The sequence below is a fragment of the Heptranchias perlo genome, chromosome 11 (genome assembly GCF_035084215.1).
Source record: "Heptranchias perlo isolate sHepPer1 chromosome 11, sHepPer1.hap1, whole genome shotgun sequence".
Lineage (NCBI taxonomy): Eukaryota > Metazoa > Chordata > Chondrichthyes > Hexanchiformes > Hexanchidae > Heptranchias > Heptranchias perlo.
The window spans coordinates 31,133,556-31,158,225 of NC_090335.1; the positions used below are offsets into that span (position 1 = coordinate 31,133,556).

Consider the following 24,670-nt stretch of genomic DNA (forward strand, 5'->3'; position numbering starts at 1 on the left):
CTCTTTTCCACCCGATCTTCCATTCTTTTCCACCCCGATCTTCCACTCTTTTCCACCCCGATCTTCCACTCTTTTCCACCCGATCTTCCACTCTTTTCCACCCCGATCTTCCACTCTTTTCCACCCCGATCTTCCATTCTTTTCCACCCGATCTTCCATTCTTTTCCACCCGATCTTCCACTCTTTTCCACCCCGATCTTCCACTCTTTTCCACCCGATCTTCCACTCTTTTCCACCCCGATCTTCCACTCTTTTCCACCCCGATCTTCCACTCTTTTCCACCCGATCTTCCACTCTTTTCCACCCCGATCTTCCACTCTTTTCCACCCCGATCTTCCACTCTTTTCCACCCCGATCTTCCACTCTTTTCCACCCCGATCTTCCATTCTTTTCCACCCGATCTTCCACTCTTTTCCACCCCGATCTTCCATTCTTTTCCACCCGATCTTCCACTCTTTTCCACCCCGATCTTCCATTCTTTTCCACCCGATCTTCCACTCTTTTCCACTCCGATCTTCCACTCTTTTCCACCCGATCTTCCACTCTTTTCCACCCCGATCTTCCACTCTTTTCCACCCCGATCTTCCATTCTTTTCCACCCCGATCTTCCATTCTTTTCCACCCCGATCTTCCACTCTTTTCCACCCCGATCTTCCACTCTTTTCCACTCCGATCTTCCACTCTTTTCCACCCGATCTTCCACTCTTTTCCACCCCGATCTTCCACTCTTTTCCACCCCGATCTTCCATTCTTTTCCACCCCGATCTTCCATTCTTTTCCACCCCGATCTTCCATTCTTTTCCACCCCGATCTTCCACTCTTTTCCACCCGATCTTCCACTCTTTTCCACCCCGATCTTCCATTCTTTTCCACCCCGATCTTCCACTCTTTTCCACCCCGATCTTCCACTCTTTTCCACCCCGATCTTCCATTCTTTTCCACCCGATCTTCCACTCTTTTCCACCCCGATCTTCCACTCTTTTCCACCCGATCTTCCACTCTTTTCCACCCCGATCTTCCACTCTTTTCCACTCCGATCTTCCACTCTTTTCCACCCGATCTTCCACTCTTTTCCACCCCGATCTTCCACTCTTTTCCACTCCGATCTTCCACTCTTTTCCACCCCGATCTTCCACTCTTTTCCACCCCGATCTTCCACTCTTTTCCACTCCGATCTTCCACTCTTTTCCACCCGATCTTCCACTCTTTTCCACTCCGATCTTCCACTCTTTTCCACTCCGATCTTCCACTCTTTTCCACTCCGATCTTCCACTCTTTTCCACCCGATCTTCCACTCTTTTCCACTCCGATCTTCCACTCTTTTCCACCCCGATCTTCCACTCTTTTCCACCCGATCTTCCACTCTTTTCCACCCGATCTTCCACTCTTTTCCACCCCGATCTTCCACTCTTTTCCACCCGATCTTCCATTCTTTTCCACCCCGATCTTCCACTCTTTTCCACCCGATCTTCCATTCTTTTCCACCCCGATCTTCCACTCTTTTCCACCCGATCTTCCACTCTTTTCCACCCGATCTTCCACTCTTTTCCACCCGATCTTCCATTCTTTTCCACCCCGATCTTCCACTCTTTTCCACCCGATCTTCCACTCTTTTCCACCCGATCTTCCATTCTTTTCCACCCGATCTTCCATTCTTTTCCACCCCGATCTTCCACTCTTTTCCACCCGATCTTCCACTCTTTTCCACCCGATCTTCCACTCTTTTCCACCCCGATCTTCCACTCTTTTCCACCCGATCTTCCACTCTTTTCCACCCCGATCTTCCACTCTTTTCCACCCGATCTTCCACTCTTTTCCACCCGATCTTCCACTCTTTTCCACCCCGATCTTCCACTCTTTTCCACCCGATCTTCCACTCTTTTCCACCCCGATCTTCCACTCTTTTCCACCCGATCTTCCACTCTTTTCCACCCCGATCTTCCACTCTTTTCCACCCCGATCTTCCACTCTTTTCCACCCGATCTTCCACTCTTTTCCACCCGATCTTCCACTCTTTTCCACCCGATCTTCCACTCTTTTCCACCCCGATCTTCCACTCTTTTCCACCCGATCTTCCACTCTTTTCCACCCGATCTTCCACTCTTTTCCACCCCGATCTTCCACTCTTTTCCACCCGATCTTCCATTCTTTTCCACCCGATCTTCCACTCTTTTCCACCCGATCTTCCACTCTTTTCCACCCGATCTTCCACTCTTTTCCACCCGATCTTCCACTCTTTTCCACCCCGATCTTCCATTCTTTTCCACCCGATCTTCCACTCTTTTCCACCCGATCTTCCACTCTTTTCCACCCCGATCTTCCACTCTTTTCCACCCCGATCTTCCACTCTTTTCCACCCGATCTTCCACTCTTTTCCACCCGATCTTCCACTCTTTTCCACCCGATCTTCCACTCTTTTCCACCCCGATCTTCCACTCTTTTCCACCCGATCTTCCACTCTTTTCCACCCGATCTTCCACTCTTTTCCACTCCGATCTTCCACTCTTTTCCACCCGATCTTCCACTCTTTTCCACCCGATCTTCCACTCTTTTCCACCCCGATCTTCCATTCTTTTCCACCCGATCTTCCATTCTTTTCCACACCGATCTTCCACTCTTTTCCACCCCGATCTTCCATTCTTTTCCACCCCGATCTTCCATTCTTTTCCACCCCGATCTTCCATTCTTTTCCACCCGATCTTCCATTCTTTTCCACCCCGATCTTCCACTCTTTTCCACCCCGATCTTCCATTCTTTTCCACCCCGATCTTCCATTCTTTTCCACCCGATCTTCCATTCTTTTCCACCCCGATCTTCCATTCTTTTCCACCCGATCTTCCATTCTTTTCCACCCGATCTTCCATTCTTTTCCACACCGATCTTCCACTCTTTTCCACCCCGATCTTCCATTCTTTTCCACCCCGATCTTCCACTCTTTTCCACCCCGATCTTCCACTCTTTTCCACCCCGATCTTCCACTCTTTTCCACCCCGATCTTCCATTCTTTTCCACCCCGATCTTCCATTCTTTTCCACCCCGATCTTCCATTCTTTTCCACCCCGATCTTCCACTCTTTTCCACCCGATCTTCCATTCTTTTCCACCCGATCTTCCATTCTTTTCCACCCCGATCTTCCACTCTTTTCCACCCGATCTTCCATTCTTTTCCACCCCGATCTTCCACTCTTTTCCACCCGATCTTCCACTCTTTTCCACCCGATCTTCCACTCTTTTCCACTCCGATCTTCCACTCTTACCCCCCGATCTTCCACTCTTTTCCACCCCGATCTTCCATTCTTTTCCACCCCGATCTTCCACTCTTTTCCACCCCGATCTTCCATTCTTTTCCACCCCGATCTTCCATTCTTTTCCACTCCGATCTTCCATTCTTTTCCACCCGATCTTCCACTCTTTTCCACCCGATCTTCCACTCTTTTCCACCCGATCTTCCATTCTTTTCCACCCGATCTTCCACTCTTTTCCACTCCGATCTTCCACTCTTTTCCACCCCGATCTTCCATTCTTTTCCACCCCGATCTTCCACTCTTTTCCACCCGATCTTCCATTCTTTTCCACCCCGATCTTCCACTCTTTTCCACCCGATCTTCCACTCTTTTCCACCCGATCTTCCACTCTTTTCCACTCCGATCTTCCACTCTTTTCCACCCCGATCTTCCACTCTTTTCCACCCCGATCTTCCATTCTTTTCCACCCCGATCTTCCACTCTTTTCCACCCCGATCTTCCACTCTTTTCCACCCCGATCTTCCATTCTTTTCCACCCCGATCTTCCATTCTTTTCCACTCCGATCTTCCATTCTTTTCCACCCGATCTTCCACTCTTTTCCACCCGATCTTCCACTCTTTTCCACCCGATCTTCCATTCTTTTCCACCCCGATCTTCCATTCTTTTCCACCCAGATCTTCCACTCTTTTCCACCCCGATCTTCCACTCTTTTCCACCCCGATCTTCCATTCTTTTCCACCCCGATCTTCCATTCTTTTCCACTCCGATCTTCCAATCTTTTCCACCCGATCTTCCACTCTTTTCCACCCGATCTTCCACTCTTTTCCACCCGATCTTCCATTCTTTTCCACCCCGATCTTCCATTCTTTTCCACCCCGATCTTCCACTCTTTTCCACCCCGATCTTCCATTCTTTTCCACTCCGATCTTCCATTCTTTTCCACCCGATCTTCCACTCTTTTCCACCCGATCTTCCACTCTTTTCCACCCGATCTTCCATTCTTTTCCACCCCGATCTTCCATTCTTTTCCACCCCGATCTTCCATTCTTTTCCACCCCGATCTTCCATTCTTTTCCACCCCGATCTTCCATTCTTTTCCACCCGATCTTCCATTCTTTTCCACCCGATCTTCCATTCTTTTCCACCCGATCTTCCATTCTTTTCCACCCGATCTTCCACTCTTTTCCACCCCGATCTTCCATTCTTTTCCACCCGATCTTCCATTCTTTTCCACCCGATCTTCCATTCTTTTCCACCCGATCTTCCATTCTTTTCCACCCCGATCTTCCACTCTTTTCCACCCGATCTTCCATTCTTTTCCACCCGATCTTCCACTCTTTTCCACCCCGATCTTCCATTCTTTTCCACTCCGATCTTCCATTCTTTTCCACCCCGATCTTCCACTCTTTTCCACCCCGATCTTCCACTCTTTTCCACCCCGATCTTCCACTCTTTTCCACCCCGATCTTCCACTCTTTTCCACCCGATCTTCCACTCTTTTCCACCCGATCTTCCATTCTTTTCCACCCGATCTTCCACTCTTTTCCACCCCGATCTTCCATTCTTTTCCACCCCGATCTTCCATTCTTTTCCACCCCGATCTTCCACTCTTTTCCACCCCGATCTTCCACTCTTTTCCACCCCGATCTTCCATTCTTTTCCACCCCGATCTTCCACTCTTTTCCGCCCCGATCTTCCATTCTTTTCCACCCCGATCTTCCACTCTTTTCCACCCCGATCTTCCATTCTTTTCCACCCCGATCTTCCATTCTTTTCCACCCGATCTTCCATTCTTTTCCACCCCGATCTTCCTCTCTTTTCCACTCCGATCTTCCACTCTTTTCCACCCCGATCTTCCACTCTTACCCCCCCCCGATCTTCCACTCTTACTCCCCCCGATCTTCCACTCTTTTCCACCCCGATCTTCCACTCTTTTCCACCCGATCTTCCATTCTTTTCCACCCCGATCTTCCATTCTTTTCCACCCGATCTTCCATTCTTTTCCACCCGATCGTCCATTCTTTTCCACCCCGATCTTCCATACTTTTCCACCCCGATCTTCCATTCTTTTCCACCCCGATCTTCCATTCTTTTCCACCCCGATCTTCCATTCTTTTCCACCCCGATCTTCCATTCTTTTCCACCCGATCTTCCATTCTTTTCCACCCCGATCTTCCTCTCTTTTCCACTCCGATCTTCCACTCTTTTCCACCCCGATCTTCCACTCTTACCCCCCCCCGATCTTCCACTCTTACTCCCCCCGATCTTCCACTCTTTTCCACCCCGATCTTCCACTCTTTTCCACCCGATCTTCCATTCTTTTCCACCCCGATCTTCCATTCTTTTCCACCCGATCTTCCATTCTTTTCCACCCGATCGTCCATTCTTTTCCACCCCGATCTTCCATACTTTTCCACCCCGATCTTCCATTCTTTTCCACCCCGATCTTCCATTCTTTTCCACCCCGATCTTCCATTCTTTTCCACCCCGATCTTCCTCTCTTTTCCACTCCGATCTTCCACTCTTTTCCACCCCGATCTTCCACTCTTACCCCCCCCCGATCTTCCACTCTTACTCCCCCCGATCTTCCACTCTTACTCCCCCCGATCTTCCACTCTTGCCCCCCCCCGATCTTCCACTCTTGCCCCCCCCCGATCTTCCACTCTTACCCCCCCCGATCTTCCACTCTTACTCCCCCCGATCTTCCACTCTTACTCCCCCCGATCTTCCACTCTTGCCCCCCCCCGATCTTCCACTCTTACCCCCCCCGATCTTCCACTCTTACCCCCCGATCTTCCACTCTTACCCCCCCCGATCTTCCACTCTTGCCCCCCCGATCTTCCACTGTTGCCCCCCCGATCTTCCACTCTTGCCCCCCCGATCTTCCACTCTTGCCCCCCCGATCTTCCACTCTTACCCCCCCCCCGATCTTCCACTCTTACCCCCCCCCCCCGATCTTCCACTCTTACCCCCCCCCCGATCTTCCACTCTTACCCCCCCCCCCGATCTTCCAATCTTACCCCCCCCCGATCTTCCACTCTTACCCCCCCCGATCTTCCACTCTTGCCCCCCCCCGATCTTCCACTCTTACCCCCCGATCTTCCACTCTTACCCCCCCGATCTTCCACTCTTACCCCCCGATCTTCCACTCTTACCCCCCCCGATCTTCCACTCTTGCCCCCCCGATCTTCCACTGTTGCCCCCCCGATCTTCCACTCTTGCCCCCCCGATCTTCCACTCTTGCCCCCCCGATCTTCCACTCTTACCCCCCCCCCCGATCTTCCACTCTTACCCCCCCCCCGATCTTCCACTCTTACCCCCCCCCGATCTTCCACTCTTACCCCCCCCGATCTTCCACTCTTACCCCCCCCCGATCTTCCACTCTTACCCCCCCCGATCTTCCACTCTTACCCCCCCCGATCTTCCACTCTTCCCCCCCCCCCCGATCTTCCACTCTTACCCCACCCCCCCGATCTTCCACTCTTACACCCCCCCATCTTCCACTCTTACCCCCCCGATCTTCCACTCTTCCCCCCCCCCCGATTTTCCACTCTTACCCCCCCCCCCGATCTTCCACTCTTATCCCCCCCCCTGATCTTCCACTCTTATCCCCCCCCCGATCTTCCACTCTTACCCCCCCCCGATCTTCCACCCTTACCCCCCCCCGATCTTCCACTCTTACCCCCCCCGATCTTCCACTCTTACCCCCCCCCCCCGATCTTCCACTCTTAACCCCCCCGATCTTCCACTCTTACCCCCCCCCCCCGATCTTCCACTCTTATCCCCCCCCCCGATCTTCCACTCTTACCCCCCCCCCCGATCTTCCACTCTTACCCCCCCCCGATCTTCCACTCTTAACCCCCCCCCGATCTTCCACTCTTCCCTCCATCTTCAGTGTCCTCCGTTCTCTGTTTCAGCGCCGGATGATGTCTCGCTCTTTCTCTTTCCCCCCCGACCCTCGGCGTTGCAGCTCCTGTGGCATGAAACCCGCAAAGAACTCTAATCAACATCAATATCACTGCGATTGCATCAGAACAGGTAGCTTTTTTTATTCGGACTTGCCACATGCACTTTCAACCCCCCCTCCGCCCCCCAACGCTGCCAACCAGCCACCATTTCAAAATTGAGCCCCCTTTGTATGTCTCTTATCCTATACTTTGAGAATTCACAGGAATTGTAATGGTAGGGCCTCCGACTCCTACCCTATCCATTCATTCATAAATGTCAATCAAACTAACTACCCCATATCCCAAGAGTATATTTTCCACTGAAGTTACAGCAGATGATTGAGAGGACCCCTGCAGAAATTAGTGGTGTATATGTAGACAAAGGCTTTTTGTTGCAGTATCCAACTACATAACTGTTGAGCAATGAAGTCAGAGGTTGATCATTTTAGTCTGGTTTATGAAAGGTTTAAGTCATACACTGCAGGTGGGAGCAATGCTTTCTGTTCCTATTGTGGTTTATGTTTTCTCCATGTTTTGTGCGCTAAAGACCTATTGATAGTATACAATTTTTCTACCAGAGAGCCACAGAATTATATTACATAAATAAGTTTAAGGAACTCGTTAGGGCTATGATTTTTAACTTTCTCTGTAAATTCATCAAATATTAAATTGTTCCTTGGGTCATATCTGTCGTTCATTTTTTTATCATTTGTAGTGTTACTGACCTTTTTAAAGTTATTTTTATCTTCCTTTTTAGTTTCCCCCGTAATTTACATCTTTCCTTGGCCTGGAGACCTCAGGTGTATAATAAAGAATAGTCAGCATGGGTTTCAAAAGGGAAAGTCATGCTTGACCAACCTTATTGAATTCTTTTGAAGTAGTAACAGAAACGATAGACAAGGCTAATGCAGTAGGTGTAACATATTTGGATTTTCAAAAGGCCTTTGATAAGTTACCGCATAGTAGACTCATAACTAAGGTCAGAGCATGTGGAGTCCGAGGATAAGTAGCAGAATGGATAGCAAGCTGGCTACAAAACAGAAAACAGAGAGTAGGGGTTAAATGTAGTTACTCAGACTGGCAAAAGGTGGGAAGTGGTGTTCCACAGGATCGGTGCCAGGACCACTGTTGTTCACCATTTGCAAAAACCAATTGGGACTCGAGAATTGGAAGTACAATTTCAAAATTTGTGTATGACACCGAATTGGGGGGTATGGTTAATACCGAGGAGTACTGCGACAAAATACAGGAAGACATTAATAAATTTGTAGAATGGGTGTGTAATTGGCATTTAAGTGGAAGCTATGTGGGAGAAAGGAATAGAAGGATATGCTGAAAGGGGTTAGATGAAATAGGGAGGGAGGAGGCTCGTGTGGAGCATAAGCACTGGCATGGACCTGTTGGGCCGAATGGCCAGTTTCTGTGCTGTACATTCTGTGTAATTCTATGTAGAGGTAGGCAGATGACCGGCCCATCAATGCCACTCTTAAGCTGACCATCAGCTTTAAACTGAACAATAAACAAAGCTTGGTGTTGTTCTTTCCCCATTTTAGAAGTTTTATTTCTTTAGATACCCTTCCACATCACAGAACACTGAAAACTCACTACATCCAGAATTGCAGATCCAACCCCACATTCTCCCACTCTGTCGTACCTTAAGTGTAGTGTCCTGCTTTAATCAAGATGGGAGGAGGATCTGTGAATCTTAAGGTCACCTCCAGCAAAATATTTATTCATGTTTGGTTTCCAATAATTCTGATTTCTTCAGGATGTTGTAGATGGGAACTCTTGCACCATCCTTAAATATTCTCATTTGCCTTTAAAATCCAGAGCATAAGACAAATCTTGTTCTAAATCATATTATATAAATCATTGCCTAGAATTAAACAATTCCTGGGCCAGGGTTATTACTCATTATGGCTATCTGGTGATACTGCTGCTAAGTGCATATTTAGGGAGATTGGACTCACTGTGATATCCTTCACATTCAAATATCGTACCGACACAGAGTTTATGCATGAAGAATGATCTGATCATTTGGTGAGGGCCACCTGTGCCTGTTGAATCTTACCCCAGTGCCTTCAGAGGAGGAAGAAAATTAGTGAAATGTAATGTTCCTATTCTTCGCAGGGCAGTACGCTTTATACCACAGGTGTGGTTTGGCAACTGCAGATCTTTTAAAATGTCTCCATACTTGTGATGTTAAAGATAACAATTTAATTGTTTTTCTAAAATTGTCTTTTAAACTTATTCCACAGTAGAACATATTTGTTTTGTTGATTTTTTTGTTGTTGTAGGACTGTATTAAGTTCTTTTATACTGGCCAGGATTTTGCCTGGAAGAGCAGCTTCAGCAATTTATTGATGTCAATTTTTGGTATTGGTATTGAATATAATTCTGAATGTGTCTGTTTAAGTGAATGAAGGTTGCCCTAATTCCATCTGATTTTAGAAAAGCACCTGGAATGTTATTTCCAGCCCATGTTAGGTCTCTGCGGACGGTATATGGGGTTGCAAATTTACAAATTCTCAAATGTATTTAATTTGAGGTATTGGCTTTGATGATATGTTAATTTTAGCATAATAATATATGACTCCACACTCTATTTAAATACATCAGTTAAATATGATGCTTAATCATATTCATGTTTGTTCCAAATAGAACTTATTTAATTTTTTTTAGAAATTTAATTTGAAAAGTTTATTTGAGCAACTTAAATTTCCTGTCATTAAAATTAGGCTTAATTTAGCATTCCTTCATTTCCTTATTTACATGCTGTCCTTTGGTAACACCGTCCACAAATATGGGGTCAGCTTCCACATATACCCCCAGCTCTATCTTTCTGTCATCTCTCTTGATCCCCTCACTGTCTCTGTGCTGTCAGACTGCTTGTCTGACATCCAATCCTGGAAGAGTCCTAACTTAATCCAGCTAAACCTCAGAAAGACTAAAGCCATTGTTTTCATCCCTGCCACAAACTTGGTACCCTAGTCATTTACTGGCCACTATTGAAGGTTGATCCAGGCTGTTAGTACTCTGGGTGTTCCTGTTCAACCCCAAGCTGAGCTTCCAATTGCATATCCTCTCCGTCACAAAGACTGCCTGCTTGCCTTTTTTCACCTAAACTTTGACTTAAATTAGACTAAATAAAATGGAGTAGAATTTTACACGACAAAAAGCTTTCCGATGAGACATTAAATCAAGGCCTCATCTACCCTCTTGGTTGTACATAAAGGATCCCACGGCACTTTTTGAAGAAGAGCAGGGGAGTTCTCCTAGTGTTCTGGCTAACATTTATCCCTCAACCATCACTGCCAAAAACAGGATATCTGGTTATATTGCGAGACCTTGCTGTGCACAGAATGGCTGACGCATTTGCCTACATTACAACAGTGACTACATTTAAAAGTATTTAATTTACTGTGAAAAGCTTTGAGAGATCCCGAGGTCATGAAAGGTGCTATATAAAAGCAAAGTCTTTCTTTACTTCCACTACTGTAATATTACAGGCCTCTGTACTACCTCAGCTCATCTACCTCTGCAACCCTCATCTATGCCTTTGTCACCTCCAGCCTGCTCTCTTGGCAGGCCTACCATCCTTCACCCTCCATAAACTTCAGCTCAAAACTCTGCTGCCCATTTGCTATCCTATATCAAGTCTTGATCACCTATCTTCCCTGTACTCGCTGACCTATATTGGCTCCTGGTCCCCCAATGCTTCAAATTTAGCATTCTCTTTCTTGTGTTCAAATCCCTTCATGGCCCCACCCCTCCCTATCTCTGCAACCTCCTCCAGTCCTACAACCCGCCCTCCCCTGATCTCTCTGTTTCTCTGACGTCTTGAGCACTCCCTTCGCCTTATCATTGGCTGCTGGGCTTCCATCTACCTCGGTCCCATTGTCTGAAATTCTCGACCTAATCCCCTCCACCTTTCCACTCACTTCTCCTTAAATCCCATGTCTTTGACCAAACTTTCGGTCACCTTTCCTAACTCTCCTCCTTTGGTGCATTTTCCTCACACCTTTGTGAAATGCCTTGGGATGTTCTTGTAGATTAAAAGCACTATGTAAATGCAAATTATTTTGCAGCTGCTGTTCTTTGCAATGGCTGCTATTTTAGAGAGTTCCCAGCACTTGTGGTTAATGAACTAAATCTGACTTAATTTCATCATTTGTAGTAAAACCTAACTATAGTTAATGCTTTGATTCTTACTTAGCATCCTGTTCCCTGCTGTGTTACATATGGAATAAAGTGTAACCCTTTCATTGTGAATCTTGTTTGCTCAAACAAAATGTCACAATATCAGGCACCTGCTGTTTTGAGTTCTTCTGACTCACACTTGGAAATGGCGAAGTGCAAGTCTGGCTGCTACATTCTTGACAATAATTCAAAGAATGGTTTCTAGATATTCCAGTCCAAAGAAGTTTATGCATTCTTCATTGCTTTGGGTTGGTTCCTGACCTGAAAAGAACTATAGACCTGAAATAAGTTTAGGCCTTGGCTAAGTAGTAATACTCTCGCCTCATAGTCAGAAGGTGATGGGTTCAAGTCTCACTCCAGATACTTGAGCACATAAGCTAGGACTGACGCTGCAGTGCAGTACTGGGAGCATACTGCACTCTCGGAGGTGCCGTCTTTGGGATGAGATGTTAAACTGAGGCCCTGCCTGCCCTCTTAGACAGTTGTGAAAGATCCCATGGCATTATCCCTGGTCAATATTACCTCGCAGTCGACATCACTACAAACCAATTATCTGGTCATTATCTCATTGCTGTTTGTGGGACCTTGCTGTTCGCAAATTGGCTACCCTGTTTCTCTACCTTAAAACAGCGACCATACTTCATTGTACTTCGGGGATGCCCTGAGATCTTGAAAAGTACTGTACAAATGCAAGTTCTTTACAAATTGCTGTTGGGGATATTATGGATGAAAGCATAACGGGCTTGTATGACATTCGTTTGTCTGCTGTCTTAGTGGAGATGGTAACCAATTTAAAATGAACGGGTTAATGCCTGCATTACAGTGATGGACAGAGGAATATCTTACCAATGCATCAAACGTTTCATTGCTGATATCGCCAACAGTCATTTCTAGGCTTTCATTATGAATGAAGGTATTGGTTTCAGTTGACCTTTTTGTTCTTTTTAATGGGCTAAACAATAAAAGAATAGAACTCAGGTTTCCACTGCAAGCAGTGAGTAATTGTACATGAGTATTATTGAATTTGATTACATGGAAAGTAAATTGGAGCCTTGCAGTTTTTATTTTACAAGAAATGAAATTTCACCACATCATAGTTCACTTTAATTGGATAACACTGGGGTTAGCTTTCCCTGTTTTTGAAAAGAAATGGCAAACAGTCACTTTTCATTTGTTAAATTATAGTTTATACTTGTCCTTGTTGTGATATTGATTGTGATAATTCATATCAAATATCAAGATAGAAAGTGAAAAAAAATCTTTCAAAGGAACATTTGTGATGCTTCACTATATTTCTATTTTCCTGTTCATTTATATAAAGACCTACAAAATAATACATTTGAGGAAAATGTTACATACAAAAAAAAAATGTACAATTCACTCATCTGCATTTTACAGCTACATGGGTTCTGATCTGCATTGTGTAAGGTTTAAATCTCCATCACAGAGTAATCTGACTTTTCTGGGTGTGTGTAATATTTGAGCTAACATTACTGACTTTTTTAACAGAATTTCAAGAAAAATTACTTTTTTTGTAGAAGAAAATGAGCATTTGCTTCACATTAATGATCTTTCCCCACATTCTTGTTTTAGAGCATCTGAGTGAGTGGTAACTATGTTATAAAACTGAGGTTAAACGACTAACATTTCTTTTTTTTTAAGTAGTCGCACTGTAAAGTGGTATAGAATGACAGATCAAGTCACTATAAACTTTTATCATTGATTTGTTTTCAATTTTGCTTGATATTGTTGATTTGACCTATCCTTATCCTTTGACATCCCCTTCTCTCACCATTTCTGATTGCAATGGAACTGCAACTCTCAAAAATGCCAGGATTCTTCCTCATTAGTGCCTGCTATTTTAAGATCAGATAAAAGAATGAAAGAATCTAGAATATTTTTTTAGGGATTCCCTTTATACAATTATCATTTTAATTTTGGGAGTTTGCTATTTTTTCAAATCAACTTTTATCCCAAATTATTTATTTTTGCTGAATTTATTTTTCATTACACAACTTCTTGCACCCTTGGAGGGGGTGCAGAGGAGATTTACTAGAATGGTACCAAGCATGAGGGACTTCAGTTATGTGGAGAGACTAGGGAAGCTGGGGTTGTTCTCCTTATTGCAGAGAAGGTTAAGGGGAGATTTAATGGAAGTATTCAAAATTTTGAAGGGTTTTGATAGAGTAAATAAGGAAACTGTTTCCACTGGAAAGGGTTAGGGCCGATAACCGGAGGACACAAATTTAACGTAATTGGCAAAAGAACCAGAGGCGAGATGAGAAGAAATTCTTTTACTCAATGAGTTGTTATGATCTAGAATCCACTGCCTGAAAGGATGGTAGAAGCAGATTGATTGGTAACTTTCAAAAGGGATTTGGATAAATACTTGAAAAGGAAATATTTGTAGGACCATGGGGAAGAGTGAGGGAGTGGGACTAATTGGATAGCTTTTTCAAAGAACAAGTACAGGCAGGATGGGCTGAATGGTCTCCTGTGCTGTACAACTCTATGATTCTATAGCCACTTAGTTATAGCAACACACTTGATTTAGGACTTTTGTGATGCACAATTTTTATCTGTATTTTTAATGCTGTTCTCTTTTGGGCACACAGTAGATAAAATTCTCATCAAATTTTATGTACACTCCAATGCTTATCGACATTCTTTAGGTAGGCTTCAGCATTGTAGCAGGTGTAGAGATCACCTACTCATTTCTCTTTTCACTTTGACTAACCTTTGTTGTCTCACATCTTCAATCTTGTAACATTGTCTCTGAGTCTGGTGACCCTGCTCAAAGTGATCAAAGAAATGTGCATCTGCTAAGCCTGGTTTTCACAGTTCGGCCAGTAATTCAAAGAAGACTATTGCGATAACGTGGATGAAGTACTAGATTTGCCCCCTTCACCCTGCACAACTAATTATGAAAATATAACTTGAGGATAGGAAAGCCCTTTGAAGTCTTGTATTTTATAGGCTCTCATTTGTAAAAGAAAGCTGCGCAGATGTCTAGGAGTTCAACCATCTTGCATTCCACATCAGAGGCGAAGATTCAGCCTGACAAGAGCTCATGCTCTTCGTGGAGATTGCCTATGCTCTTAGTGGAGCTTGCCTTGGCTGCGTGTAAGAATATGAAAGAACAACAATTCATTGAAAATGCTTTATTAGCCAACAGTTAGGTCAAAAGGTAATTGCATGAAATTTGTACAGTGCAGTATAAAATCTAACAGAACTAGACCCATTTTCATTCTTCAAAACGAAACCCAATGGAACTTTTTTCAGACTTTCAGAAAATCTGTAGAAACGGTATATGGACGAAGTACATATAATGCATAATAATTTAGCGATGCAGTAATTGTTGTAAGACTTTTTTCCTCTTCCGTCGCTTCTACTAAAGGTATTTATCTGCTCAGTGCAGTTCAACAGAAACTTTTCTGCCTTGGCTAAGTGGCCATTATTTACGTATGAGCTTCAGCTGTGAGTATTAGAAGGCTATTTGTCAGCATAACTGAGCCCAATCCTGTCCTTATCTAACATCCAAGCATGTGCGTTTCCAGCAGAGCCCACAGGATAGTGATTGGGAGCAGGAACCCTGGGAACATTTTCCCCTTTCTAACCCGCATACTTCCATCCAGTTTACGGGATAATCATCAGAAACAGGAACCCTCATTTTCCCTCCCTCAGCCATTGGTGGTATTTGTAGTGCCCTATAGCTTCCCAAACTGGGATCAACTCAGCGCAATTGGGGATTGGACCTGAACCTGAACCTTCCTGGTTTGTATGGTTCAACTGCTCAGTGGACAAACTTTTGCAGAGCCATTGGGGGAGCTCTTTGTTTTATGATCTGTTCTTTACTCATTTTGACCACAAATAATAACATCTTCATGTGAATAAATGTCAAGCAGTATTCATTCATGTTCAATTATTGACAATCACCACTGCTTAAATAATGGATTTAGTGGTGTTTATCAGTCATAACCAGATGGCTGTTCTCTATTAGTGGTGTCTATGACAGGGTGGCAATAAAATAGAAAATACTGCAAAAACACAGCAGATCCGCATCTGAAAGGAGGAAAGGTGTATTTACCATTCAGGTAGAAGACCTGCATCAGAACTGTTTTGATCCTTTTCAAAATAAGCTTGAACAAAACCTGTCCAGAAAGGGATTGGGTGTATAGGGATATTAATAGATCCGTGTTACTTAGATGGAGATTTGAAAGAAAGCCTGGAGATTTTGGGTGAGAGGGTGTGGAGACGGAAGTCCATGATTGAGGTAGGCATGCATGGGTTGTGAATGGAGCAAGCTTCCAAGCTTTCTTACAGGGCTCGATATTAGCAGGGCGGCGGGTTCTCAGCGGGGGGTCGACTGGGCGCGTGGATAACGTGCCCGGTGAAATCAGTGTGCTCCGCACGCAATCGCAGGCTAATTGGAGCCACTTACCTGTGCTTCCGGTTTCCCGCTGGTAAGCTGCGCGGCGGGCGGACTGCGCATGCGCAGTAAGGTCTGTCAGCTGGAGGAGCCCTATTTAAAGGGGCAGTCCTCCACTGACTGATGCTGCAGAAAATAGGAAAAATTACAGCATGGAGCAGCCCAGGGGGAAGGCTGCTCCCAGGTTTAATGATGCCTCACTCCAGGTATCATTGGATGGGGTGAGGAGGAGGGGGAGGACAGAGATCTTCCCCCCGGCAGGCGGGAGGAAGCGGCCTGCCTCTGCCACCAGGAAGGCCTGGCTCGAGGTGGCAGAGGAGGTCACCAGCACCACCAACATATCGCGCACCTGCATACAGTGCAGGAGGCGCTTCAATCACCTAAGTAGGTCAGCCGAAGTGAATACACTTACTCATTCCCCTACACTCCGTCTGCCACATCACCGCCCCCATCCCACATCTCCTTCTGCACTGCCAACACTACTCTGTCACATCACCCCTCATACCCACTCAAAGCTCATCCTCATCTTACCTGCACTTACTCACCTCACCAGTACTCATCCCACCACTACCACTCAACCCAATCCTCATACAATCTCATGGCTCTATCTCATACTCACCCTCTCATGCATCTCTTTCACGGTCAGCCTCACTCAACCTGCCACTACCTGTGCTGCAGCCACAGGGCATGCATCACATATGTGCAGTAGGAAGCGTAAGGCAAATGTGTCGTGAGCATGAAGGGGATGCACAAGGGTGTTTGAGGGTTTGTCATGGTGTTTACTTACATTTAATTTCTGATCAACTCATATAACATATATTATCACCACCACTGCCACGTCTTTGCGAATCTTTTCTGGTTTGTGCAATAATGCCCTTTCCTGAGGATCACTATGAAGACCCACAACTGATGCCACCCATTGTGTCACTGCAGAGTGGGTGTAGGTGTATTTGCAGGGCTCTTTTGTGCAGACAACTGAGAGACGTTGGCGATGTCCCCGGTGGCACCCTGGAAGGATGTGGAGGAGAAGTTGTTGAGGGCAGTGGTGACTTTGACAGCGACAGGTAAGAAGATGGTGCTCAGACCAGCCAGGAGCAGCTCGGCAAGAAGGAGGCTGTAGATATCCACAACTACATGTCGAGTGACACTGAGCCTCCATGTGCACTGCTGCTCAGAGAGGTCCAGGAAACTGAGCCTCAGTCTGTGGACCCTGTGGCGAGGGTAGTGCCCTCTGCGACGCATCTTCCTTTGCGGTTGCCCTCCCTCCTGCTATGCAGGTGGATGTGTCACAGTACTCTGTTGTGGAGCTACACGTGTTAGAGGTGGACGGCGTGGACGGCGAGGCTGGTGATGCTGTTCGCCCTCCGAGGAGGTCATGTCTGCAGCTACGGCGGCCCCCATCCGGAAGATGTACATCTGAGGGGGTCCGCAAGGTAGGTACATGTGTCTGGACCCCGGGGTAAGTGTGCAAGTTGGTGAATTTTATTGTTAGGAGGAGGGTGGTGGAGGCCAAACTTTGTCCCAAGTGACAGAGTGGCCTCCTGCAATGAGTGAGGGTCTCCCTCCCCCCCAGCTGTCAAATGGACCTTTGCAGCTGCCACAGGCTGGTGGCTGCAACGCGTCCATTTCAACTGGGAGTGTTTCCCCCAGTGCGGGAAACAGTCTCAGTTCATTGCAAAATCCCACCCCTCCTAAAATATCAGGTCAATCAGGTCTGTAAACGACCTGAAGTACCTGTTTAAGTACTTTAAGTGGCACCCTGCTGGCTTTAATTGCCGGCGGGAGTCCCACATTCGGGGGCTGCACGCGCACGTCAGAGCGTCACTAGGGAACCCGGAAGTGGGCGGGTTGGAGCCGGGCTGCAGACCCGCCTTGGGAATCCCCGATTTTCGCAGCCCCCCCGCCACGAACGCACCCGATCGCGGGAGCTAAAATCGAGCCCATGTTCTTATTTCAGATATTCAGCATATGCGTATTTTTTCCCCCTCTATTTCCATCCCTGCCCCAAGATTGAATCGATTCCACATGAATCTGTTGGAGGAACAGTTTAATGCGCCAAATGGTATTTTCCCATTTATGCTCTTTTATTTTTTATGTGTGTTTGCCGATGACACAAAGATTGGTGGCAGAGTAAGTCGTATAGACTGGAGCATAACATTAAAAAGAGACATTGATAGATGAAGTGAGTGGGCAAAACTGTGGTAGATGGATTTCAACACAGGTAAGTGTGAGATCATCCATTTTGGACCAAAAAAGATAGACCGAGCATTTTTTAAATAGTGAAAAGCTAGGAACAGTGGAAGTCCGAAGAGATTTAGGAGTCTTAGTAATGGAATGTTAGTCTTTATAACTAGAAGGCTATAATGTAAAGGGGAGGAAGTTTTGCTACAGCTATACAAAGCCCTGGTTAGACCACATCTGGAGTACTGTGTACAGTTCTTGGCACTACACCTTAGAAAGGATATATTGGCCTTGGAAGGAGTGCAGTGCAGATTCACTAGAATGTTACCAGGGCTTCAAGGGTTAGATTATGAAGAGAGATTACATAAACTAGGCTTGTATCCCCTGGAATATAGAAGGTTAAGGGCTGATCTGTTTGAGGTTTTTAGGATTTTGAAAGGAATTGACAGGTTGGATAGAGAAAAACTTTTTCTAATGGTGGGGGACATAACCTTCAAATCAGAGTCAGGCAATACAGGAGAGAAGTTAGGAAACACATGTTCACGCAAAGGGTGGTAAAAGTGTGGAACTCTCTCTCAAAAAGCAGTAGATGCTAGCTCAATTAATAGTTTTAAATCTGAGATCGATAGATTTTTGCTAGCCAAGGGTATTAAGGAATATAGAGCCAAGGCAGGTGGATGGAGTTTGGATACAGGTCAGCCATGATCTCATTGACTGGTGGAACAGGCTCGAGGGGTTGAATGGCCTACACCTGTTCCTATGTTCCTGTTTAACGAACAAGGTAACACCTTAATCTTTGAGCCGCTTGAAAGTTCCATATTCTAGTATGTAGTTATATATCATAGAATTAGTAGTCCATGATTTCTGTAAATGCATAACTTATTACTTTAATTATTTGTCTTGTTCTTTTGTCAAAATCAGTGTCAACAGGATGTATCACATTGCTAAGATAAAATATGAGTTCTTTGAGCCAATTGCTTTATCTTTGGCATTGAAGGTGATGTTTGAGAGCTCTAATGTAGTGAAATTGAAATAATTTTCACACAATAGGGGGAAGTGTTTGAAAAGATATTCTAGCTTCAGAGAACAAATAGCCTAGTTATATTCTTGACAGAGAATATGTAATTTTATTCAACTATTTTTTGTTGTAATTGTATTTAATATGTTCCACTCAAAATTTGTTGTTCTCAAGGCTGTTTAGGAGGGAAAAAGTTGCATGGCATTTGAACCTTACTTTACATATTGTTTATTTTCTTTGGACCTGTTGCAGACATGGCTGCCATTTTCACCATTAGACTCAAAAGGTGCTTGCAGCTGTATCTGTTTGGCACATGCTCAGAATGTTGTATCATCTGTTTCATTTTTAAGATACATGAGGCTACACAGTATTTTTTCAATTTGTTTTTGACAAATTTCCCAGTCAATTCCATCCTGCTTCATAACAGTCCTGATTCATTTATCTGTTCATGCCACTTTTTTTATTTTGAGTATTTTTCGTTAAACAAGCTGATGCACTCATTGATTAGATTGTAAAGTATGTATTTCATCGGTGCAGCTGAACAGCTAATGTCAGGACTTGCATGGTCTTGAAATCTCATTTTACAGAGTATTATTGCCCTGGTTTAATAATCCCCCACACTTTAACATAGATAGCTATCCAACCAAACAATTGGGAGGTGGGGGGAATATCGGGACTGACTAAATGTTTAAAAATTGTGATCTTTTGACTTTGGACTCAGTTCAGACAGTTACTTTCTTACAAATTTAAAATAATGATTGATGATAAATAAACTCATTAAAAATACACATTCTCACTTTATTATGGAGCCTGTTTAGTTGCTTGTGAATTTAGAGAAAAATGTACCTGGATAACTCAGGAATTTGCTGAGAGCAGGTAAAGTGAGACGTTACAAAAAGCAACGTAGCATAGGCTTTGAACAAATTTTACAAGCTACACTTAACTTTGCTCAGACTAAATCCTTAGCTTCAATGCTTCCTTGAAAAAGTAGTCTGAATTGGGAAACAAATTCTACTCCACAAAAATATTCATTTATTTATTTCTCATAAATAATTGGGATTTTGCACTTAACAGGAATATCCTCTTTTGCAGTAATTTATGTAACGGGTGCAATAAAGTTATATCTGTTAGCGCCTTGAGTTTACAATCCTCAAATCTGATGTATGATTCTATCTTCCTAACTGTGCCATAACTGAAACTGACTTACATACTTTCCAATAAGAAAATTGTTTGTGTGTAAATTTATGTTAAAGGAATCTTTGATGTCCGTTTTAGGAAGATGAAATGCTTTATTTACTAATAGTACTATCAGCTTCAATAGGTCAAGTGATTTTGCAGGAATTGAAGGTTTTGCCCACTTAGGTAATGCATTTTTGTGATTTCAGTTGCAATGATTTTTTTTGTTGAAAATCATATTGTATTTTCACACCAGCAAAATATTTACGAAGAGAACATTGTAACTGTGCTGACTGAAAGGATACTGCCTGAAACCTCTTATGTGCCTTCCGCCTACCTGGCAGAGATACGCCAGCTTCACCAAGCTGTGAGTGATGTGGAAGTTCTGCTCAACTCCCCAGAGCTTCAAGCCAAGGACTTTGAAGATTTCTCCAAGCAGGAGGATTGTTTAAAGGTAGGATATATTGAAGTGAGAGAACATCATTAACTGGAGCCAGGATATATGAAGATTGTGCAAGTAATTAATCATAAAAGTTTAAAATAAAAGTTACCTTGAAGCATGTTTGTTAGGTGACTGTCATTAAGAAATGACTTCTGCTGCCTGTGCCAGTCTTTGACTATCTCAACCGTAGCCATCGTACAAATCTTTTGAAACTTTCTGCTATGTCTGGCTGGAGAAGCTGATTATATAAGAACAGGAGTAGGTCATTCGACACATCGAGCCTGCTTCACTATTTTTGCTAGTCATAGCAGCTCTATTTTTATAGTCCTAGTTCCCTGACTTTCCCCCTATATCCTTTAATATCCTTTTTTCTTGCAAGGTAGGTATGTTTCCCTCTCAAACACCTCAATTGATTTTGCATTTATGGCTGTCTTGGGGCAATGCTTTTCAAATTCTCACAATCCTTTGTCTGAATTTTTTTTTCGTGGATTTGTTTATTCAACTGTTGCTAGGTGGTTTGTATAGGAAATTCTTCACCTTTAAAATCCAGTTTTTAGTATCTGATCTCAGTATAGAAATCAGCCATCACTAATTATGTTTCCCCTCCCACAAGTTCAGTTGATTATAGACTGGGGTATCCCTTTAAGAGTCTGTGTAATCTGATGGAGATCAAAAAAATATTATTGCAGTTTTATACCTTATGCATCTGCATAGATCATAAAAAGGAGTGAATGCTCCTTGTAAATTGCCACATAGGTGATTTTTTTTTAATCTACTTAGACCCTTATTATAGTAATTATATACAAATACAAGTCCTTTCCTTTGCCTTTAATAGTAACACAGCATTTGTGACCTGCACATGATTTCTAATTTTCTGGTATTTAACCATTGTGCGAGGTGTGTACTTGCCCTCACTCTGGCTTGGCCTAAAAAGTATTGACCTCTGTGCTTTACGTTAATTTCTTTACATTACACACTTCTCTTGATTTATGTCCACAACTAATCACTTGTTCCTCCACATATATCTGATATGATTATGGCTGACATCAACTTTAATGATATTGATTGCTCTGGTTACACACAAGTATTGCCTTAGGTTTAATTTAGCTGAACTATTAAATTGTCATGAGATGCAGTCATGGGCACAGTTCCATCCTCTCCTGAAATAAATCTCCTGCAGCTACAAATGATCCTTGTACATTCCTGAGATTTTAGAATGGGAAAAATAGGAGATATGTTTGATTTGAGTTTAATGAATATTTATTTCCTCATAAATGCATTCATCATTGTCATTATCCAGCAGTAAAAGTAAGAAAGCAGTGCATAAATTGTACAGCTGCTGTTTTCTGGAATTAAATTTGGGGTGAAATTGCTCTCAAATGTAACCTTAGTTGTATGAATGTATAAATCTTTTTTTTAAAAAAAGTTAAAAGGTTGGATATTTAACACATATTCTCATTTACATTAGTATATGCAATTACATATAGAAATGCCATAATATGTATATTGCAAGATATGATAATTGTGACTAAAATAACATCATGTTTATTGATATAACTAGAATACGCAGTGGTGAACAGTGAAATACTATTCTTTTTAAACAGGCCAGGAGGACTGGATAATTCACAGGTGCTGACGTTAATAATTGCGTTATGATGGTTTTCCTTTCAGAAATGGGACACAAATGGTCTTCCACACAACACAGAATATTCTGTTTGCATCCCGGGTTAAAGAACCTGTAATTTTTAAATAGCAACTCCTTTTCAAGTATTTTCATTGACATTTTGGCAAGGATTACCACTGGTGGAGCTGGTTCTTTAATAATGGGAGACAAATTGACATAAAGCAACATTCACTTCCTGTCAGGACCGTTTGGCTACTGTTTCCACTAATCTTGTAAATGTGGGTTTGAGTAAAATAAGGAGGTACATTCAGCTGTTTGTATTTAAATCATCGACCAGGTGTAAAATTATTATTCTGTGACTGGGAATGCATATTCTGTGATGTGGAAAAAAACAGAAAAATGCCACTTAATTTTCTGGCTTTGAATTGAGTGCTTTCAAATCTCTGCAAACAACAGCATTTGTGTGGGTGGTTCAAATAATTTAAATATGCAACAGTTCAGTAAATTGGTAGGGATTTTCTTACAGTACAATCATTTAAAGTCAAACTATTATTTATAAATGCGTATTTCCCCTTTAAGGGATGGCGTCTTTGAGTGAGTAACCAAGCCATATAAGATAGGAAGGTTCCAAGTTTGATTCTCCATCTGTGCTGAGTTAGCTGATCTCAGATAGGGAAGCGGTAAGGAGTGCTACAGTTGGCCTCAGTTCCCCTGGATTAGGGAGGGGAGAATTCGCCAGAGTTCCCTTTCCTAATAACTATCCTCTATTAGAAGTGTGCATCTTGATTACATGGGTGGTGTCAATAAAGGAGACCACAGGGCATATTTTCTGGCCCAAAGCAGATAGAGCCAGAGCAGTGCAAACACTGCAGGACTAGAAAATCCAACTCGGATCCATATAGTCAGATCTGCATTACTTCAGTGCTGAGCGTGATTTTTCAGCCGAGGTTTTAGACCAGTCTAAAGTGGTCTCGCTGAAAAGGAGCCTCAATATTTATAATATTTCCTTTTAATATTACAATGCATTCAATGAAAACCCAGCATAAGTTTCTGTCCTCTTACCATGGGTTTGAACTGGGTGCTCCCTTTGCCCATCTGGACAGGGTCCTTATGAAGCCACATGAGCAATGAAACTCTTAAGGGGTCCAAGGATTTTTAGCTTTTTTAATTTATAGTTTGGCAGTACACTTTTATTGGTGGTTTCTCTCATTTTTGTTGTTGGCATTTTAGTGGTTTTTAATCTAGTTTAAAAATAATTGGAGAATTCTTTTTCTTCTCCCTAACAGTTTGTAATGTTTATGTGGAATGTAAAAGAACCAAATATCTGCTAATTCACTGGGAAACCAACAGTCATTGAAGTATTTCCAAGCTTCAGCAGCACAGGAAATAAAAACATAGAAAAATTTATGGCACAGAAGGAGGCCATTTGGCCCATCGTGTCCATGCCAGTTGAAAAAGAGCTACCCAGCCTAATCCCACTTTCCAGCACTAGGTCTGTAGCCTTGTAGGTTATGGCACTTCAAGTGCATATCTAAGTACTTTTTAAATGTGATGAGGGTTTCTGCCTCTACTACCCTTTCAGATAGTGAGTTCCAGACCACCACCACCCTCTGGGTGAAAATTCTTTTCCTCAGCTCCCCTCTAATCCTTCTACCAATTACTTTAAATCTGTGCCCCCTGGTTAGTGACCTCTCTGCTAAGGAAATAGGTCCTTCCTGTCTATCTAGGACCCTGATAATTTTATGCACCTCAATTAAATCACCCCTCAGCCTCCTCTATTCCAAAGAAAATAGCCCCAGCCTATCCAGTCTATAAGAGGAAATAGCTAAAATTCTCCAGTCCTGGCAACATCCACGTAAATCTCCTCTGTACATTCTCTAGTGCAATCACATCTTTCCTACAATGTGGTGACCAGAAATGTACGCACTACTCAAGCTGTGGCCTAACTAGTGTTTTATACAGTTCTAGCATAACCTTCCTGCTCTTATATTCTATGCCTCGGCTAATAAAGAAAAGTATCCTGTGTGCCCTCTTAACCAACTTATCTACCTTCAGGGATCTGTGAACATGCACTCCAAGGTCTCTCTCTTCCTCTACACCTCTCATTATCCTCCCACTTATTCTCCCTTGCCTTGTTTGACCTCCCCCAATGCATTACCTCACACTTTTCTGGATCGAATTCCATTTGCCACTTTTTTTCTGTCCACTTGACCAGTCCATTGATATCTTCCTGCAGTCTACAGCTTTCCTCCTCACTATCAACCACATGGCCAAGTTTTGTATCATCTGCAAACTTCTTAATCATGCCCCTACATTTAAATCTAAATCATTAATATATATCACAAAAAGCAAGGGAACTAGTACTGAGCCCTGCGGAACCCCACTGGAAACAGCCTTCTCGTCACAAA

At 43.6% G+C, this 24,670-nt stretch overlaps 1 protein-coding gene across 13 annotated transcripts in view; it reads left to right on the forward strand.

Moving 5' to 3' along the window:
- Positions 1-24,670, forward strand: part of dmd (dystrophin) — a 1,591,310-nt gene that overhangs the window by 863,733 nt on the left and 702,907 nt on the right. For all 13 annotated transcript variants that reach the window (XM_067992781.1, XM_067992785.1, XM_067992782.1 and 10 more), the window contains one exon: positions 20,453-20,650. In XM_067992781.1, coding sequence (XP_067848882.1) covers positions 20,453-20,650 — 198 coding nt within the window. The remainder of the gene's footprint in view (positions 1-20,452; positions 20,651-24,670) is intronic.